This window comes from Struthio camelus, chromosome 27 (genome assembly GCF_040807025.1).
Source record: "Struthio camelus isolate bStrCam1 chromosome 27, bStrCam1.hap1, whole genome shotgun sequence".
Lineage (NCBI taxonomy): Eukaryota > Metazoa > Chordata > Aves > Struthioniformes > Struthionidae > Struthio > Struthio camelus.
In genome coordinates this window covers 7,449,372-7,460,190 of record NC_090968.1, presented here as the reverse complement: position 1 = coordinate 7,460,190, position 10,819 = coordinate 7,449,372, and the positions used below count along the sequence as shown (strand labels likewise).

The 10,819-nt window shown below is 62.6% G+C and overlaps 1 protein-coding gene across 2 annotated transcripts; it reads right to left on the bottom strand.

The window, feature by feature from the left end:
- Positions 1 to 321: 321 nt before the first annotated feature.
- On the bottom strand, positions 322 to 9,991 carry LOC104148768 (indoleamine 2,3-dioxygenase 2). 2 transcript variants are annotated; one of them, XM_068920853.1, is made up of 10 exons: positions 9,787 to 9,990; positions 8,755 to 8,850; positions 7,752 to 7,871; positions 7,423 to 7,541; positions 7,009 to 7,023; positions 6,231 to 6,330; positions 5,522 to 5,639; positions 5,021 to 5,072; positions 3,205 to 3,353; positions 322 to 1,551 (listed from the first exon to the last, which is right to left on the bottom strand). In XM_068920853.1, the coding sequence occupies exons 1-10, from the start codon at positions 9,883 to 9,885 to the stop codon at positions 1,181 to 1,183; spliced, it is 1,239 nt and encodes a 412-aa protein (XP_068776954.1). In that variant the 5' UTR covers positions 9,886 to 9,990; the 3' UTR covers positions 322 to 1,180. The 2 variants fall into 2 exon arrangements, with proteins under 2 accessions (XP_068776954.1, XP_068776955.1); XM_068920854.1 differs by lacking the exon at positions 8,755 to 8,850 and having other exon boundaries at positions 9,787 to 9,991.
- Positions 9,992 to 10,819: the final 828 nt, after the last annotated feature.

Sequence of the window (10,819 nt, the reverse complement as noted above, 5' to 3'; positions counted from 1 at the left end):
TTGCCAAGCGCTTGCACCCGGCAGACCCACAGCCCTCCTCACAGCACCCCCCGAGTAGAAACTAATATTTTGTTAACTCTGTCCTCCCCCCACACTTCGTTCCTCTGCTGCAAGTGATGCCTGTTCCCAGCCCCTGAGCTATCCAGCTTTGTCCCAGGTAGCTTTCGGTATCAGGGAGAAAAGCAGGTTTCTGCTGCCACCTCGTGATGGGAGAAGTGCCCTCAACTGGCTGTGCGGGTTTGGATTGGTGTGGGCGACTGGTGATGTTAGGTGCCAGTACCTGAAAGTCTGTCTTTGCAATAGAAACAGGAGGCTAGAAGCTGGTTTTTAGGAATTCCAACTTTATGAGTCAGCTGACTTCAAGTGATCTCCAATTGCTCGTGCAGTTTGGGCAGTGGAGCAGAGCTCCAGCTCCCTGCGGTTTCTCCGGGATCGAGTCTGTAGGGTGGGAACTGGAAAGCGGGACCAGTCCAACAGAGGCCCAGGAAGCGTTGCCCAGGCCGCGATGAACGTGGCTCCGGTGCCTGTGCTCGCTACGGGCTTCTCGGTGTCTGCAAGCAGCAGTGCTCCCCTCCCTTTGGCAGGCTTGTAAGCACACTGGCAATCTCCAAAAGACGACCGTAAAATCATGGGGAAATAATGATGAGAAATGTGCACGTGCGTGGAAAGGGGGAAAGGCAGGACCTGTTTGGCAGCGTGTGAATTCCCGAGGCCCGGGACGGGAACCTCCGGTAACAGCATGGGTGCGAGCGCGGCCCCCGCGGCCGAAGGGCTTCCTTGGGAGGGCAGCGCTGGTAGCAGCGACGGGCCGAGACCCAAAACGGGCCGTGCGCGGCCGTACCAGCCTGCCGGCCCTCCCCAGCGGCGGCCCCGCGACGGCCGGGCACGCCGGGGGCCGGGCAGAGAGTCCTGCGGAGGGGCGGCCGAGGCACGGCGACGCCTGGACGCGGCGCGGGCAGGGGACGGGTGCTGAGGAGCAAACGATTTCCCTCTGATGAAGAGCGAGGCGGCTTGGTCCCGGTGTCCTGGACCGGCACAAGTGGGATTGGGCTATTGAAGAGGAAGCTTTCAGTGCAGGTCGCTGCTGTCAGATTTTGGCTTGTGCTCTACGGACACCAAATTAAGTCAGTTGGTCTCCTAGACCTGCTTTCAGCAATGCCTTACAGACGGTTAGGGCGAATCAGACGCTTATCATCCCTTCCCTTGTCGTGTCCCTGACGCTCTTGAGGAACCTGAAGATGTGCGAGCCGCCAGTCCCTTTGGCTTCCAGCAAGGAAGGTGGCTTCCCTGGCAGGGGGCCAGCCTTGTCGGTGGGCTCCCCACTCCTGGCCTTGGCCTTGGCGGCCGCGGTGGTGATGTACTTAGTGACGATGGTGATGTGGTGGGTCCTGAAGTCTGCCAGGGCAGAGACGCACCGGTTGAAGGCAGTGCAGAGCTGCCCGTTCCTGGAGGAGAGGACGTGCTGCTTCAGGGACGGGGCGCGCTGGATTTCTTCTACAAAGGCGCGGTGGGGAGGGGGCATGTAGTCCCTCATCCTGTGCAGGAACGCGGCTGCAAAAGACCAGCAAAGGAGGAAATAAGTTGGTGTCCAACGGGCTAAAGCAGCCGGGCCCTCTGGCAGGGAGCAGCCAGCCTGGAGCGTCGGCGCTGGCGCAGTCCGCTGGCTGCGGTGGCCGTTGCCGCTGTGCTCTGGACAGATGCTCCGCCAGCTCTTCCCGAAACCCATGCTGGCGCATCCCATTTTAGCCCGCTCAGCCCTAGCTTACATGGGTCGTACTGGAGAGCGCCTGCTGCAGTAAGTGGCTCCACTCTCCAGCAGCCTCTTCCAAAAAGTGCAGTCCTGGCAGCAGATGTGCTGCCCGGAGCCTGTGTGCGCCGAGGGCGGCAGGGCCGTGGCTGGCTTTGCATGCAGGAGAACTGGCTGAGGACAGCTCCTCCTCCACCGTATGCCCAGGCATTTTTTTTACCTGCAACATACAACTGTACACGTTGTTAGAAACCTGTTGTGAGGTGTACTAAATACACCGCAGGGCGTTTGTGTTTCTTAAATGTATATTGTTAGATATCCCTGGTCGAATACCTTCTCATATATTGGTAATGTACATCCTTGGTAATGTTTGCTCTTCAAAGGTCTATCTATGCACCTGGAAAAACTCATAACGCTGATGTTAAACTACTAGAGGACCTTTAAGAATGGCTGTAATGGAAATCAATGTGATGAGGAGAAGGGACTGTCAGGGGCCCTGTCCACGGCCCAAGTGCAAACGCTCTCCAAGTGCTGTGGGGTTTTCAGCTGGCGTTTGCTGGGCTGCTGGAGGGTGCCTAGTTCGGCTCCTTGCCTTCGTGACTATGGTCCTCTGCTCTTCATCCAGATGCTTCAGTGCCCCTCAGACCGGCTGTGAGGTGGGGGCAGCTCGGCGTCCCTCTGAGTCTCGCCTGGGAGGTCTGCCCTCTGGAGCCCCGGGCTGAGGCTGGGCACGAGACCGAAGCTCGTGGACCTCCCCAAGCCCAGGCTGTCCAAGCCCCGCGAAGTGGCGCCCGGGACCCCGCGGCAGTGCCTGAGGCGAGCTCTGCCCGGGGAAGCCCTCTACTCGCAGCGGCGGCGAGCGCCCGGTCTCTAAACGGCTCTGGCAGGAGGGCTGCTGGCCTCTGCCCTGCGCTGCCTCTGCGCGCGGCGCGGCGCCCGCTCCTGCCCTGCTCCGTCCTGCCGCCGCCGCGGCGGACCAGCTCGGAAGGAAAACCCCTCCGCTGGGGCTGTGCCTACCCCTAAAAGGCAGGGGTTAGCCCTCGCTCTCGGCGTTTCTTTGGCTATTAGAGCGCTTGCACTAATTTTCTGATGAATTTTTCAGTCGTGGGCAAGACTGAGTTGGCGCTATGGGAAAGGATGAGCTAAATTACTGGCAGGGTGCTGGCGCTCTGTACTCCCTCCTGCCCGTAGCCATATATCATGTCAGTAAAAAAAGAAAGCCTGTCCGTTTGGGAATTTATAAGGGAGTGAAGGCGCCTGCCAGACCCCGTTTATAGACTTCCTCCTTAATGCACTGAGGAGAGCCTGCTCCGGCCGGGGCTCGTGCCCGGGAGATGCGCGCAGGGCTCTGTCTGCTGTGCGCGAAGCCACGGGAAACGCGCTGTCCGGCTCGGCGCCCCGCTCCTCTCCCGCCCCCGCGTGCTCGTTTACAAAGGAAGACGGGGTGTTTGACTTACTGCTCTCCTCGCTGTGGCGAATGCCCAGGAGCTCGTCGAAGGCGTGGAGCACGGTGCTCTGGGCCGCGCTCCCTCCGGAGTATGCCATGGGCTCGGCAGACACCCCCTCGTAGACCAGCCCGTCCGGCATGGCCGGGTTGTCCTTCCAGCTGGGCGAGAGGAGAAGGTGGTCAGGGAGGGACCGGCCGCGAGGCCAGACCCTCGCTTCTGATCAACGCGGGGTGGACAGGGCCCTCGGGTGACCCCGGCCACGGGTCACCTCCTGCCCGCCAAGCCTCGCCAGCTGTCCTCCAACGCTGGGTGTATCTGGGAACGAAAGGCAGCGTTGAGGTGCACCAGGCGCTCGCGGTGCGACCTCTTGCCCCGGCGTTTCTCCTCCGCCTTCGGACCCGTGCGGGAAAATCCGCCGTCCCCTTTGGCGGCTGGGACCTGGGAGGGTGCGAGCCCCGCGGCTCGCGCGTGCCCAGGCTCGGGGCCACCCGGGAGCCTGGAGCCAAGCTGCTAGCTTCCGGGGAAGCTGTTGGCAAAGGCCAGGGGGGGTAACAAGAAATTCCTCGTTATCTTTTGCCCGTGAGCAAAAGGCTCTTGGATTCCTGCATGCTGAGAGTCCGCCTGCGGCCGACGCCGGGCAAGCTGCTCATCGGAGCCCCAAAAGTTTGCGCGTTGGGTTTGCCTCTGTTCTTGTTACCCTTTAGGTGATGCCTTTAAAGGCAGCGTGGGGTGAGGACAACACGGTAATGTGATTTCCTCCCTCTCATAAAAGACGCCAGTGTTCAGCGAGCCCAGGACCGGGGCAGCGTTTCTCGCCTCCCCCTCTCTGTACCACGCTGATTCAGTCTGTGTCATCCTGGTTTAGGCGCCTGTTGTGCAAAACCGGATAAATGTTCTCTCACAAGTGGAAGGAGAAGTTAGTTATAATTTTAGAGAGATAATGTGCCTGGCACAAAAATATCTCCTGGAGAATGCACCGTTTCGTGACACTTTCAGTACTGGCTGCTAAGGCTGTTTAACTGCAGGAGAAGATTTTGCACAAAGTGAAAATAGCTTTATTATCAAATTCCTTATTATTTTTAGCTGTCCTAGGAATGTATTTATAGTAACCTTTACTAGTGGGAAGTTCTTATAAGCAGAAGGGAATTTAAAAGGCATGTTTTTCCAGGCTGATGACCATCAAGACAAGGTCAGCTTGGATAAAGAATGAAAGAAAGCTAATCAGGACGCATGGAGCCTTTTGACTTAGGAATGCTGAGATATGCTGAACAGAAGTAAAAATAGAAACTCTCCAAGAAGCCCAAGAGCAGAGTGGTTTGGGGTGCTTGCAGCCCCACGGGGCAGATGAAGGATAACAAAACTGCAGCTTTGGCCTCTCGTTACCATATTTCTATCTTGCCCAACTGATAGTTTGAGCATTTGGGGGAAATGTGTTTTTAATTAATGGAATTGCAGCAAAACAACGCAAGAGGCTTTTTATAGATGTTTCCTTAGAGAACAGCACTCGAGGGAAGAGCCTGTGCTCAGCCCCGTTGCTTTGTGCATGCCGTGTACAAAACAAAGAGAAATTGGTCTGCTGCTGTGCGAACTCTTGGAGCCCAGAGAAGTAATGATTCCTCTCTGCGCGGCTACGGCTGCTTCCGCGCGGAGACCAGGGAGGCGGGAGAGGGTCAACAAGGGCCCGAGCGGAGGGAGGGGACGCAGACCGGAGCCCTCCTGCCCCGCTCCTCGTCCGGCACTGGGAGCCCCGCGCTGCCCCTTCCCGCTCCTCCCCTCCCGCCGAAACTGCCGGCATTTCGCTTTGGAGGGAAACGCGCCGACTCACCCGGAGAGGAAGATCCGGATCACAGAGTAGAATACTGCTGGATCCACGTAATCTAGGAAAGAAATCGGATCATAAACGTGGCTGCAGGCGAAAGGCAGTTAGTTACACTCGCATCAGCTTTTCCCACCCAGCGGCTTGTCCTCTCCCCGGAGCTGGGAAGTGACCCCAATCCGCTGGGCGAGAGGCAGGCGGCCGGCGTGGCCCCTGCCCGGCGGAGGGCTGGCGCCCGCCGGTGCCCCCACCGCACCCCTCGGCCCCGCGGGCGCAGCTTCGGTGCTCTGCTTCGCCCGGCTTCAAAACACCCCGAGCTTGTACCACGGGTTTCTGGGTGCATCAGCCCCGTCCATCACCCGGGGAGCGTTTAGCTCCCACCTGACTTTCTCCTGCCCGCGGGAGCTTCTGCTCCGTCCCTCTGGAGGTGCTTCACGGGCCAAGTGCAAGCGCGGTTACTCTACTGCCTCCGGACGAGCTAGCGCACGCACGCATGAAGCTAGTTATTACCGTGCATCCGCCTCAGAGCCTTGCTCATGTCCCCGATGGCCTCCGCCAGCTCCTGCAGGGCTTTATGCAGGGTCTCTTCATCAAGCTGCAGGAGAGCGTTGATGGCTCGAACGATTGCCTGCAAGAGAAGAGGAGGGAGAGCCATGACAGGGCTGAGACTGGTTTACTCTCTGTGCAGTGGTTAGGGACACCCAGCTCTGCCCTTCCCCGGAGCCTGTTAGCAAAAAACCCGGGCAGGGTACCAGAAATGCAAGTAAATCTGCGCCGTGGAGGGCAGGGAGAGGGCAAGGGAAGTCGATGTCAGAGCTCTGCAGCGGAGGACGGCACGGCAGCGGAGGACGGCACGGAGCACGAGCAGGGCCACGACGGAGCGGTGCCTGCCAGCTGCCCTGCTCCCTGACCGCGCCATCGGGGATGCTGCTGAGCCTCGGCGCTTGGCGCAGGAGCGGACTGCCGTGGCCGCGCTCCTCGTGCCCTCCGCGCGCGCGTGAGACGGGTGCAGCCGGCGTGCAGCCCTCCGCAGGCACCTCTCGGGTGCTTTCCGGGCTGGGAAAGAGCAGGGAGGCCTGAGACTATGCTGTGCTCCTGCGGGGCCGGCTGGCAGCGAGCCGGGAGGGCGGCACCTCGGGTCTTAGGCCACGTTGCTAAAAGGGCACAGCAGCACGGGCGAGCGCGTGTGCGTCCTGGCCGGCTCGCGGTTGCACGGTACCTTGATCCCGGGCACGGCCGCCTTCTCCACCAGGAGGGTGACGAGGATGAACCCTCTTAGGCTCTCTCCCCCGGGCAGTGAAATGATGGTGTCCAGATTTCTGCAAAGGCGGCCAGCGAAAGGGCCGGGCGAGCGGGGTGAGCGGGGCGCTCGTGCCGGGTTTCCCGCGGGCGCTCGCCCGGCCGCGGTGCGCTCGCGGGGCGGGCTGGGCAGCGGCACGGGTGGTCGGGGCCCGCGGTCTCCTGAGGCTTTGCTGTGGCTGTGCCCAGCAGTCGTTTTGCCCCTGCCTCCCAGAACCGGGGTGCGCTGGGCTTTTAGAAGGAGCTCGTGCGGGATGAAGGTTGCTGTTGCATCCTTGCTCGGAGCGCGGCGGGAGGCCCCGAGCTCGCAGACCAGAGAGCCGGGGGCGCGCAGAGCCGAAGGCTGCCGAGCCTCCGCTCTGCGCCCTGTGCCGACACCGAGCCAGGTGGGACGGGGTCTGCAGGGCCCGCCGGGCTCTGCTCCTGCGGGAACCTGACCCTCCTCGCGCGCTCGCTGGGCTGAAGACCTGGCCCGTCATTGCCAGTGTCTGCATTAGAGCAGCCCGTGGTTCCCCCGCGATCACCGCGGTTGCGTTGTTCTTGTGGTGGCGTTCGTGTGCCAGAGACCGAGCTGTTGGGTTGTGCTTGTGTATCAAGAGAGATCTAACCTAAACAGAGCCCTGCAGTGTTGGAGCCGCTAAGCCAAATCAAACAAAACTAAGGGTGTTAAAAAATAAATAAGCCTCCTAAATACTTACTCAATTTCCAGAGGCCTGTAGGCATTTTGGGCATTGCCAGCCAACATGCAAGAAAAGGAGAGAGAGCCATTATAAATCATTTTAGCAGAGAGATGTGCTCCCAAGCGCTGTCCCGAAGGCTGGTGCTCCCAGAGGCGCCCGGTTTCCCCGGTGTGGTTGTGCACGCGCGCGTCTGCAATGACATGAGCCTGAAAGACTGCCTCTCCCGCCGCCCTGAAAAGGCTCCGCCAAGGAACCTTCTCCTTAAGACAGGCCTCAGGTGATGGTTGTTTTTAAATGGTTTTTCATCACCACGTGAGTCAAAGCAGGAACGGTGCGGGGGCCGTTCTTCCCCGCTCGGCTAGACTGGTTGTGATCAGGCTTATCGCTTTCAACCCGACCGCTGGAAAAGCTGCGTTCGGCCCGCGCGTTTACCCGCTTGGAGTCTTCCTCTTCCAGTTGGCCAGCACGAAGTCGGCGTGGCTGAGGATAGGGGGGAGGCCAAGGCTCTGCGAGACCTCCCAGAAGGGGATGGCGAGGTTTCGGGGCAGAACCTGGAAGGCACCGAGCAGAAGAGGAGGAAAGGGGCCAGGCCGAGCAGCGGTGCCCGTCTGCAGCGCGGGGCCAGGTGGGAGAGGTCGCGCTCCTCCTCCGCACCGGGGAGGAAGGCTTTGCTCCCCTCCGATTGCTCCCGCGGGTTTCCTGCGAGCAGCGTCGGCCGGGGAGCCCAAAGCGCGGGCGAACGTGCTCTGCATCGCTCTTACCTTAACGGTCCCCTCCTCGCCCTCCTGCCAGAGGTAGCCCATGGTGAGGAAGCTGAGCACCAGATGAGCCAAGTGCAGCTCTTCACGCCCGCTGAGGTCCCGGGTGCTCAGCTGAGGCATCTGCCAAAGAGACCCCCGTGAGCAGGGCGCGTGGTAGGTGGTCCGACGGGCGGCGGAGCCGGGCGAGCCGCTTCGCCCGCCCCGGACACCCGGCTTGCACCTCGGCACCTTTCCCCAGCCCAGCGCTCTGCACGCGAGCTTCGCTCCCCTCCGCCCCGGGGGCTTGCTGCTGATGCCAGCGCCTTGCCCGCTAGTGCTGTTCTGCAGCAAAGTGTGGGATTTTGCCCGGAAAGGTGTTCCTCCGCCTCGCCCTCGGATTCGCGGCAGGAGCTGGGCTCGACCCGGTCGGGCTGAGCGTTGAGCGCTGTATGTCGCCGATGGGAGCGCGGTCTGGCCCGAGCCGCGGCTCTCGTGACATCTAGAGGGGGTCCCCTGCCACCGCAGGCTGCAGCCCGGTCGAATCTTTCCTCTCTGTGGTGGCTGATCCGCGCTAGGATTTGTCCTACTGCTTGTTTCGGCGGGACTCTGCTAACGCGAAGGCTTTGCTCCGGCGGAGCCAAAGCGACTTGCGCTAACCGCAACCCAGGTGCGGGGGCCTGAGCAGCCTCAGCTGAGTAAAACTTCTTGCTTTACTTGAAAATACTACCGGGTCCTGCTGGCCTGGCGCGTTTTCCTGGCGGACCCGTGTCCTGCTCCGGGTCCCCGGGCTCCCGGGGGCCTTTCCCAGCCCCGTCCCTTCGGGCAGAGCGCTCGCCCGGCGCCGACCTTTCCCTAAGCGAGCCCAGCTTCCCGGCAGGACCAGCTAAAGCACTGAAAGCACGGCGCAGCCCCAAAAGCTGCCTGGACGGCAGGCTCTTGCCCGCACAGCCGTGTCCGCAGGGGAGGGCTGGTTTGCTTTTCCATGCTTTTAGCTTTCCCTGCCCCGGAGGGACCCGACGGGTACCTGGTGGACGCGCGAGCGGAGCTGGTGGCCGGCGATCAGCTGGGGCAGGCTGCTGGCGATGTCCATCCAAGGCCCGTAGGGAGCCGGGAGCTCCGTCTGGGGCGGCGTTAAGAGAGGCCGTCAGGGCGCCGAGCCGCGCGACTCGTGCGGTAGAGGCTCCCGGCGGGGAGGCAGCAGGCGGGCCGCGGGGCTGAGCACCGAGTCCTTCAGCTGGGGCGGGACCGGGCGAGGGAGGTGCAGGGGAAGGACCTCTCGCCCTGCGGGAGGAGGGGGTCCCGAGGGCCGGGGGGGTCACGGGGAGACCACGGCCAAACCGTCCCGCTGCCGTCCCTCGCTGCGGTTGTGATGCCAAGCTGGGTCTGAGAGCGGGGAGTCGGGAGCGTCGGCCGCGGCGGGGCTGCAGGGACCGCGGCCGGGGCGGGATGCGGCTGGCATCCCCGGCGGGGCTGGGACACCGGCTGGGACTGCAGCCCCAGGGGAGGGTCACGGCCCCGGCGAGTCAGGATGCCGCTTTCCGTCCCGCTCCCTCGCGTCCGCAAAGCTTTTCCTGGGGGTCGGCCGGGGCGGCGCTCAGCGAAGGGAGCTGAGGCCGGATCCCTCCGCTCTTGCAAACCGCACCCCAAGGGTTGTGTCCGCTCGTAGCCTTAGCCTGCGTGATCGCGAGTTAATGACCGACAAGCAAGCGCGCGTCTGCCCCGCGAGCTCCCCCGGGAAGGGAGCGCGACACCCGCAGCCTAAGTCCTCTCCTCCTGCTTGCCGACATCCCCTAAACCCGAGGCCCGTATCTGCCCTGCAGAGCTCTTCCTCCCCTCCTCTGGGCCACTTGCGGCAGCCAGTTTGGTGGTTGTAAGAGTGAGGAGCGTGCTTTGAGCCGCCTGAGCCAAAGTATGCGATGCTTTCCTTACTGCTTTTCATAAATTCCTGTAAATGGACGCTAAGCGTAAACCCAACCAGAAGGCTGTTCGCTAACCCCACGTTTTTTCTGCTCTATGTTTCTTTCAGCAGGAAGACGCAGCGACAGTCAGTGCCTACCAGGGGGTTCGGAAGAAGGAAGCCGTAGTCCTCCGAGAGCTGAAACCTGCTCAGCGCGAACGGCAGCGGGCTCTCCTCGCCTTCGCCGCTCGCCGCCATCCCCGGGCGGCCGGTGCCGGAGCCGGGGCTGCGCCAGGGCCGGCGGCGGATGGGGAGGACCTCCCGGCGCGGGCGACCTCCGGCCCCAGGTATGTGCTGAGCCGGGCAGCGGCGCCCGGCCGACCCTTGTCCCCGGTGGGAGCGTGGCCCGCGCTGCCCAATGGCCGGTGGGTCTGAGCAAACACGACTAAAGGTTGCAGATAAGTCGTTATCTGCCGAGCAAGCGGTAATCTCTGTCCCCATCGGCACCCTCCGACGGAGGCGGCCGAGGGAGGCTCCCTCTGGCCCGGGTCCGCGAGGGGTCGGCCCGCCCCGGCACCCCCCTCGGCGCGGTAGGGCGGCTCCGGAGCACCCCGGGGTGCTGTGCCAGCGTGGTGCTGCTTCCGTGGCCCGTCAGCCTGTCCTTGACCCCCCAGCGGACGGGGCCTTAGGAGCTCGGTCCTCGCTGGAGCAATGTCTGCTCCGGCAGGCGCAAGCTCTGCCCTCAGCCCTCCGCTTGCGTAAGGTGCTGCTGGTTTATGTGCTAATAACGTGCCCAGCACAGGCAGAGAAAAGAAATCGGAGCCGCAACTGAGGCTGCTGCCCCAAAAAGAAGCGGAGGGGGCCGGCACCGAGGCGTGGGGCGGCGGGGGCGCGACGACACCGCTCCTGCGCTGCGTCCCAGGGTGGGCGAGCAGCCGCCGGCGCCGTTGGCTCTCCGGGGAGGGTGGCCGGGTGGGAGAGGGCGGCCCGCCAGCCTGGGAATCAGCGTGGGCAGACGGAGCGGTGCGCGCCCGAGCTGCATGCGGGGAGGGAAGGTCGGGCTCTGAGATGGCCTTGGAAATACCCGGGATTGCCTGGGAAGGAGCAGAGGCAGAAAAGGGTCACATCTCAGGCTGGGAGCAGGGGGTCTCGGGGCCGTGCCAGGCAGGATTGCGAGGTGTCTTGGGCCCAT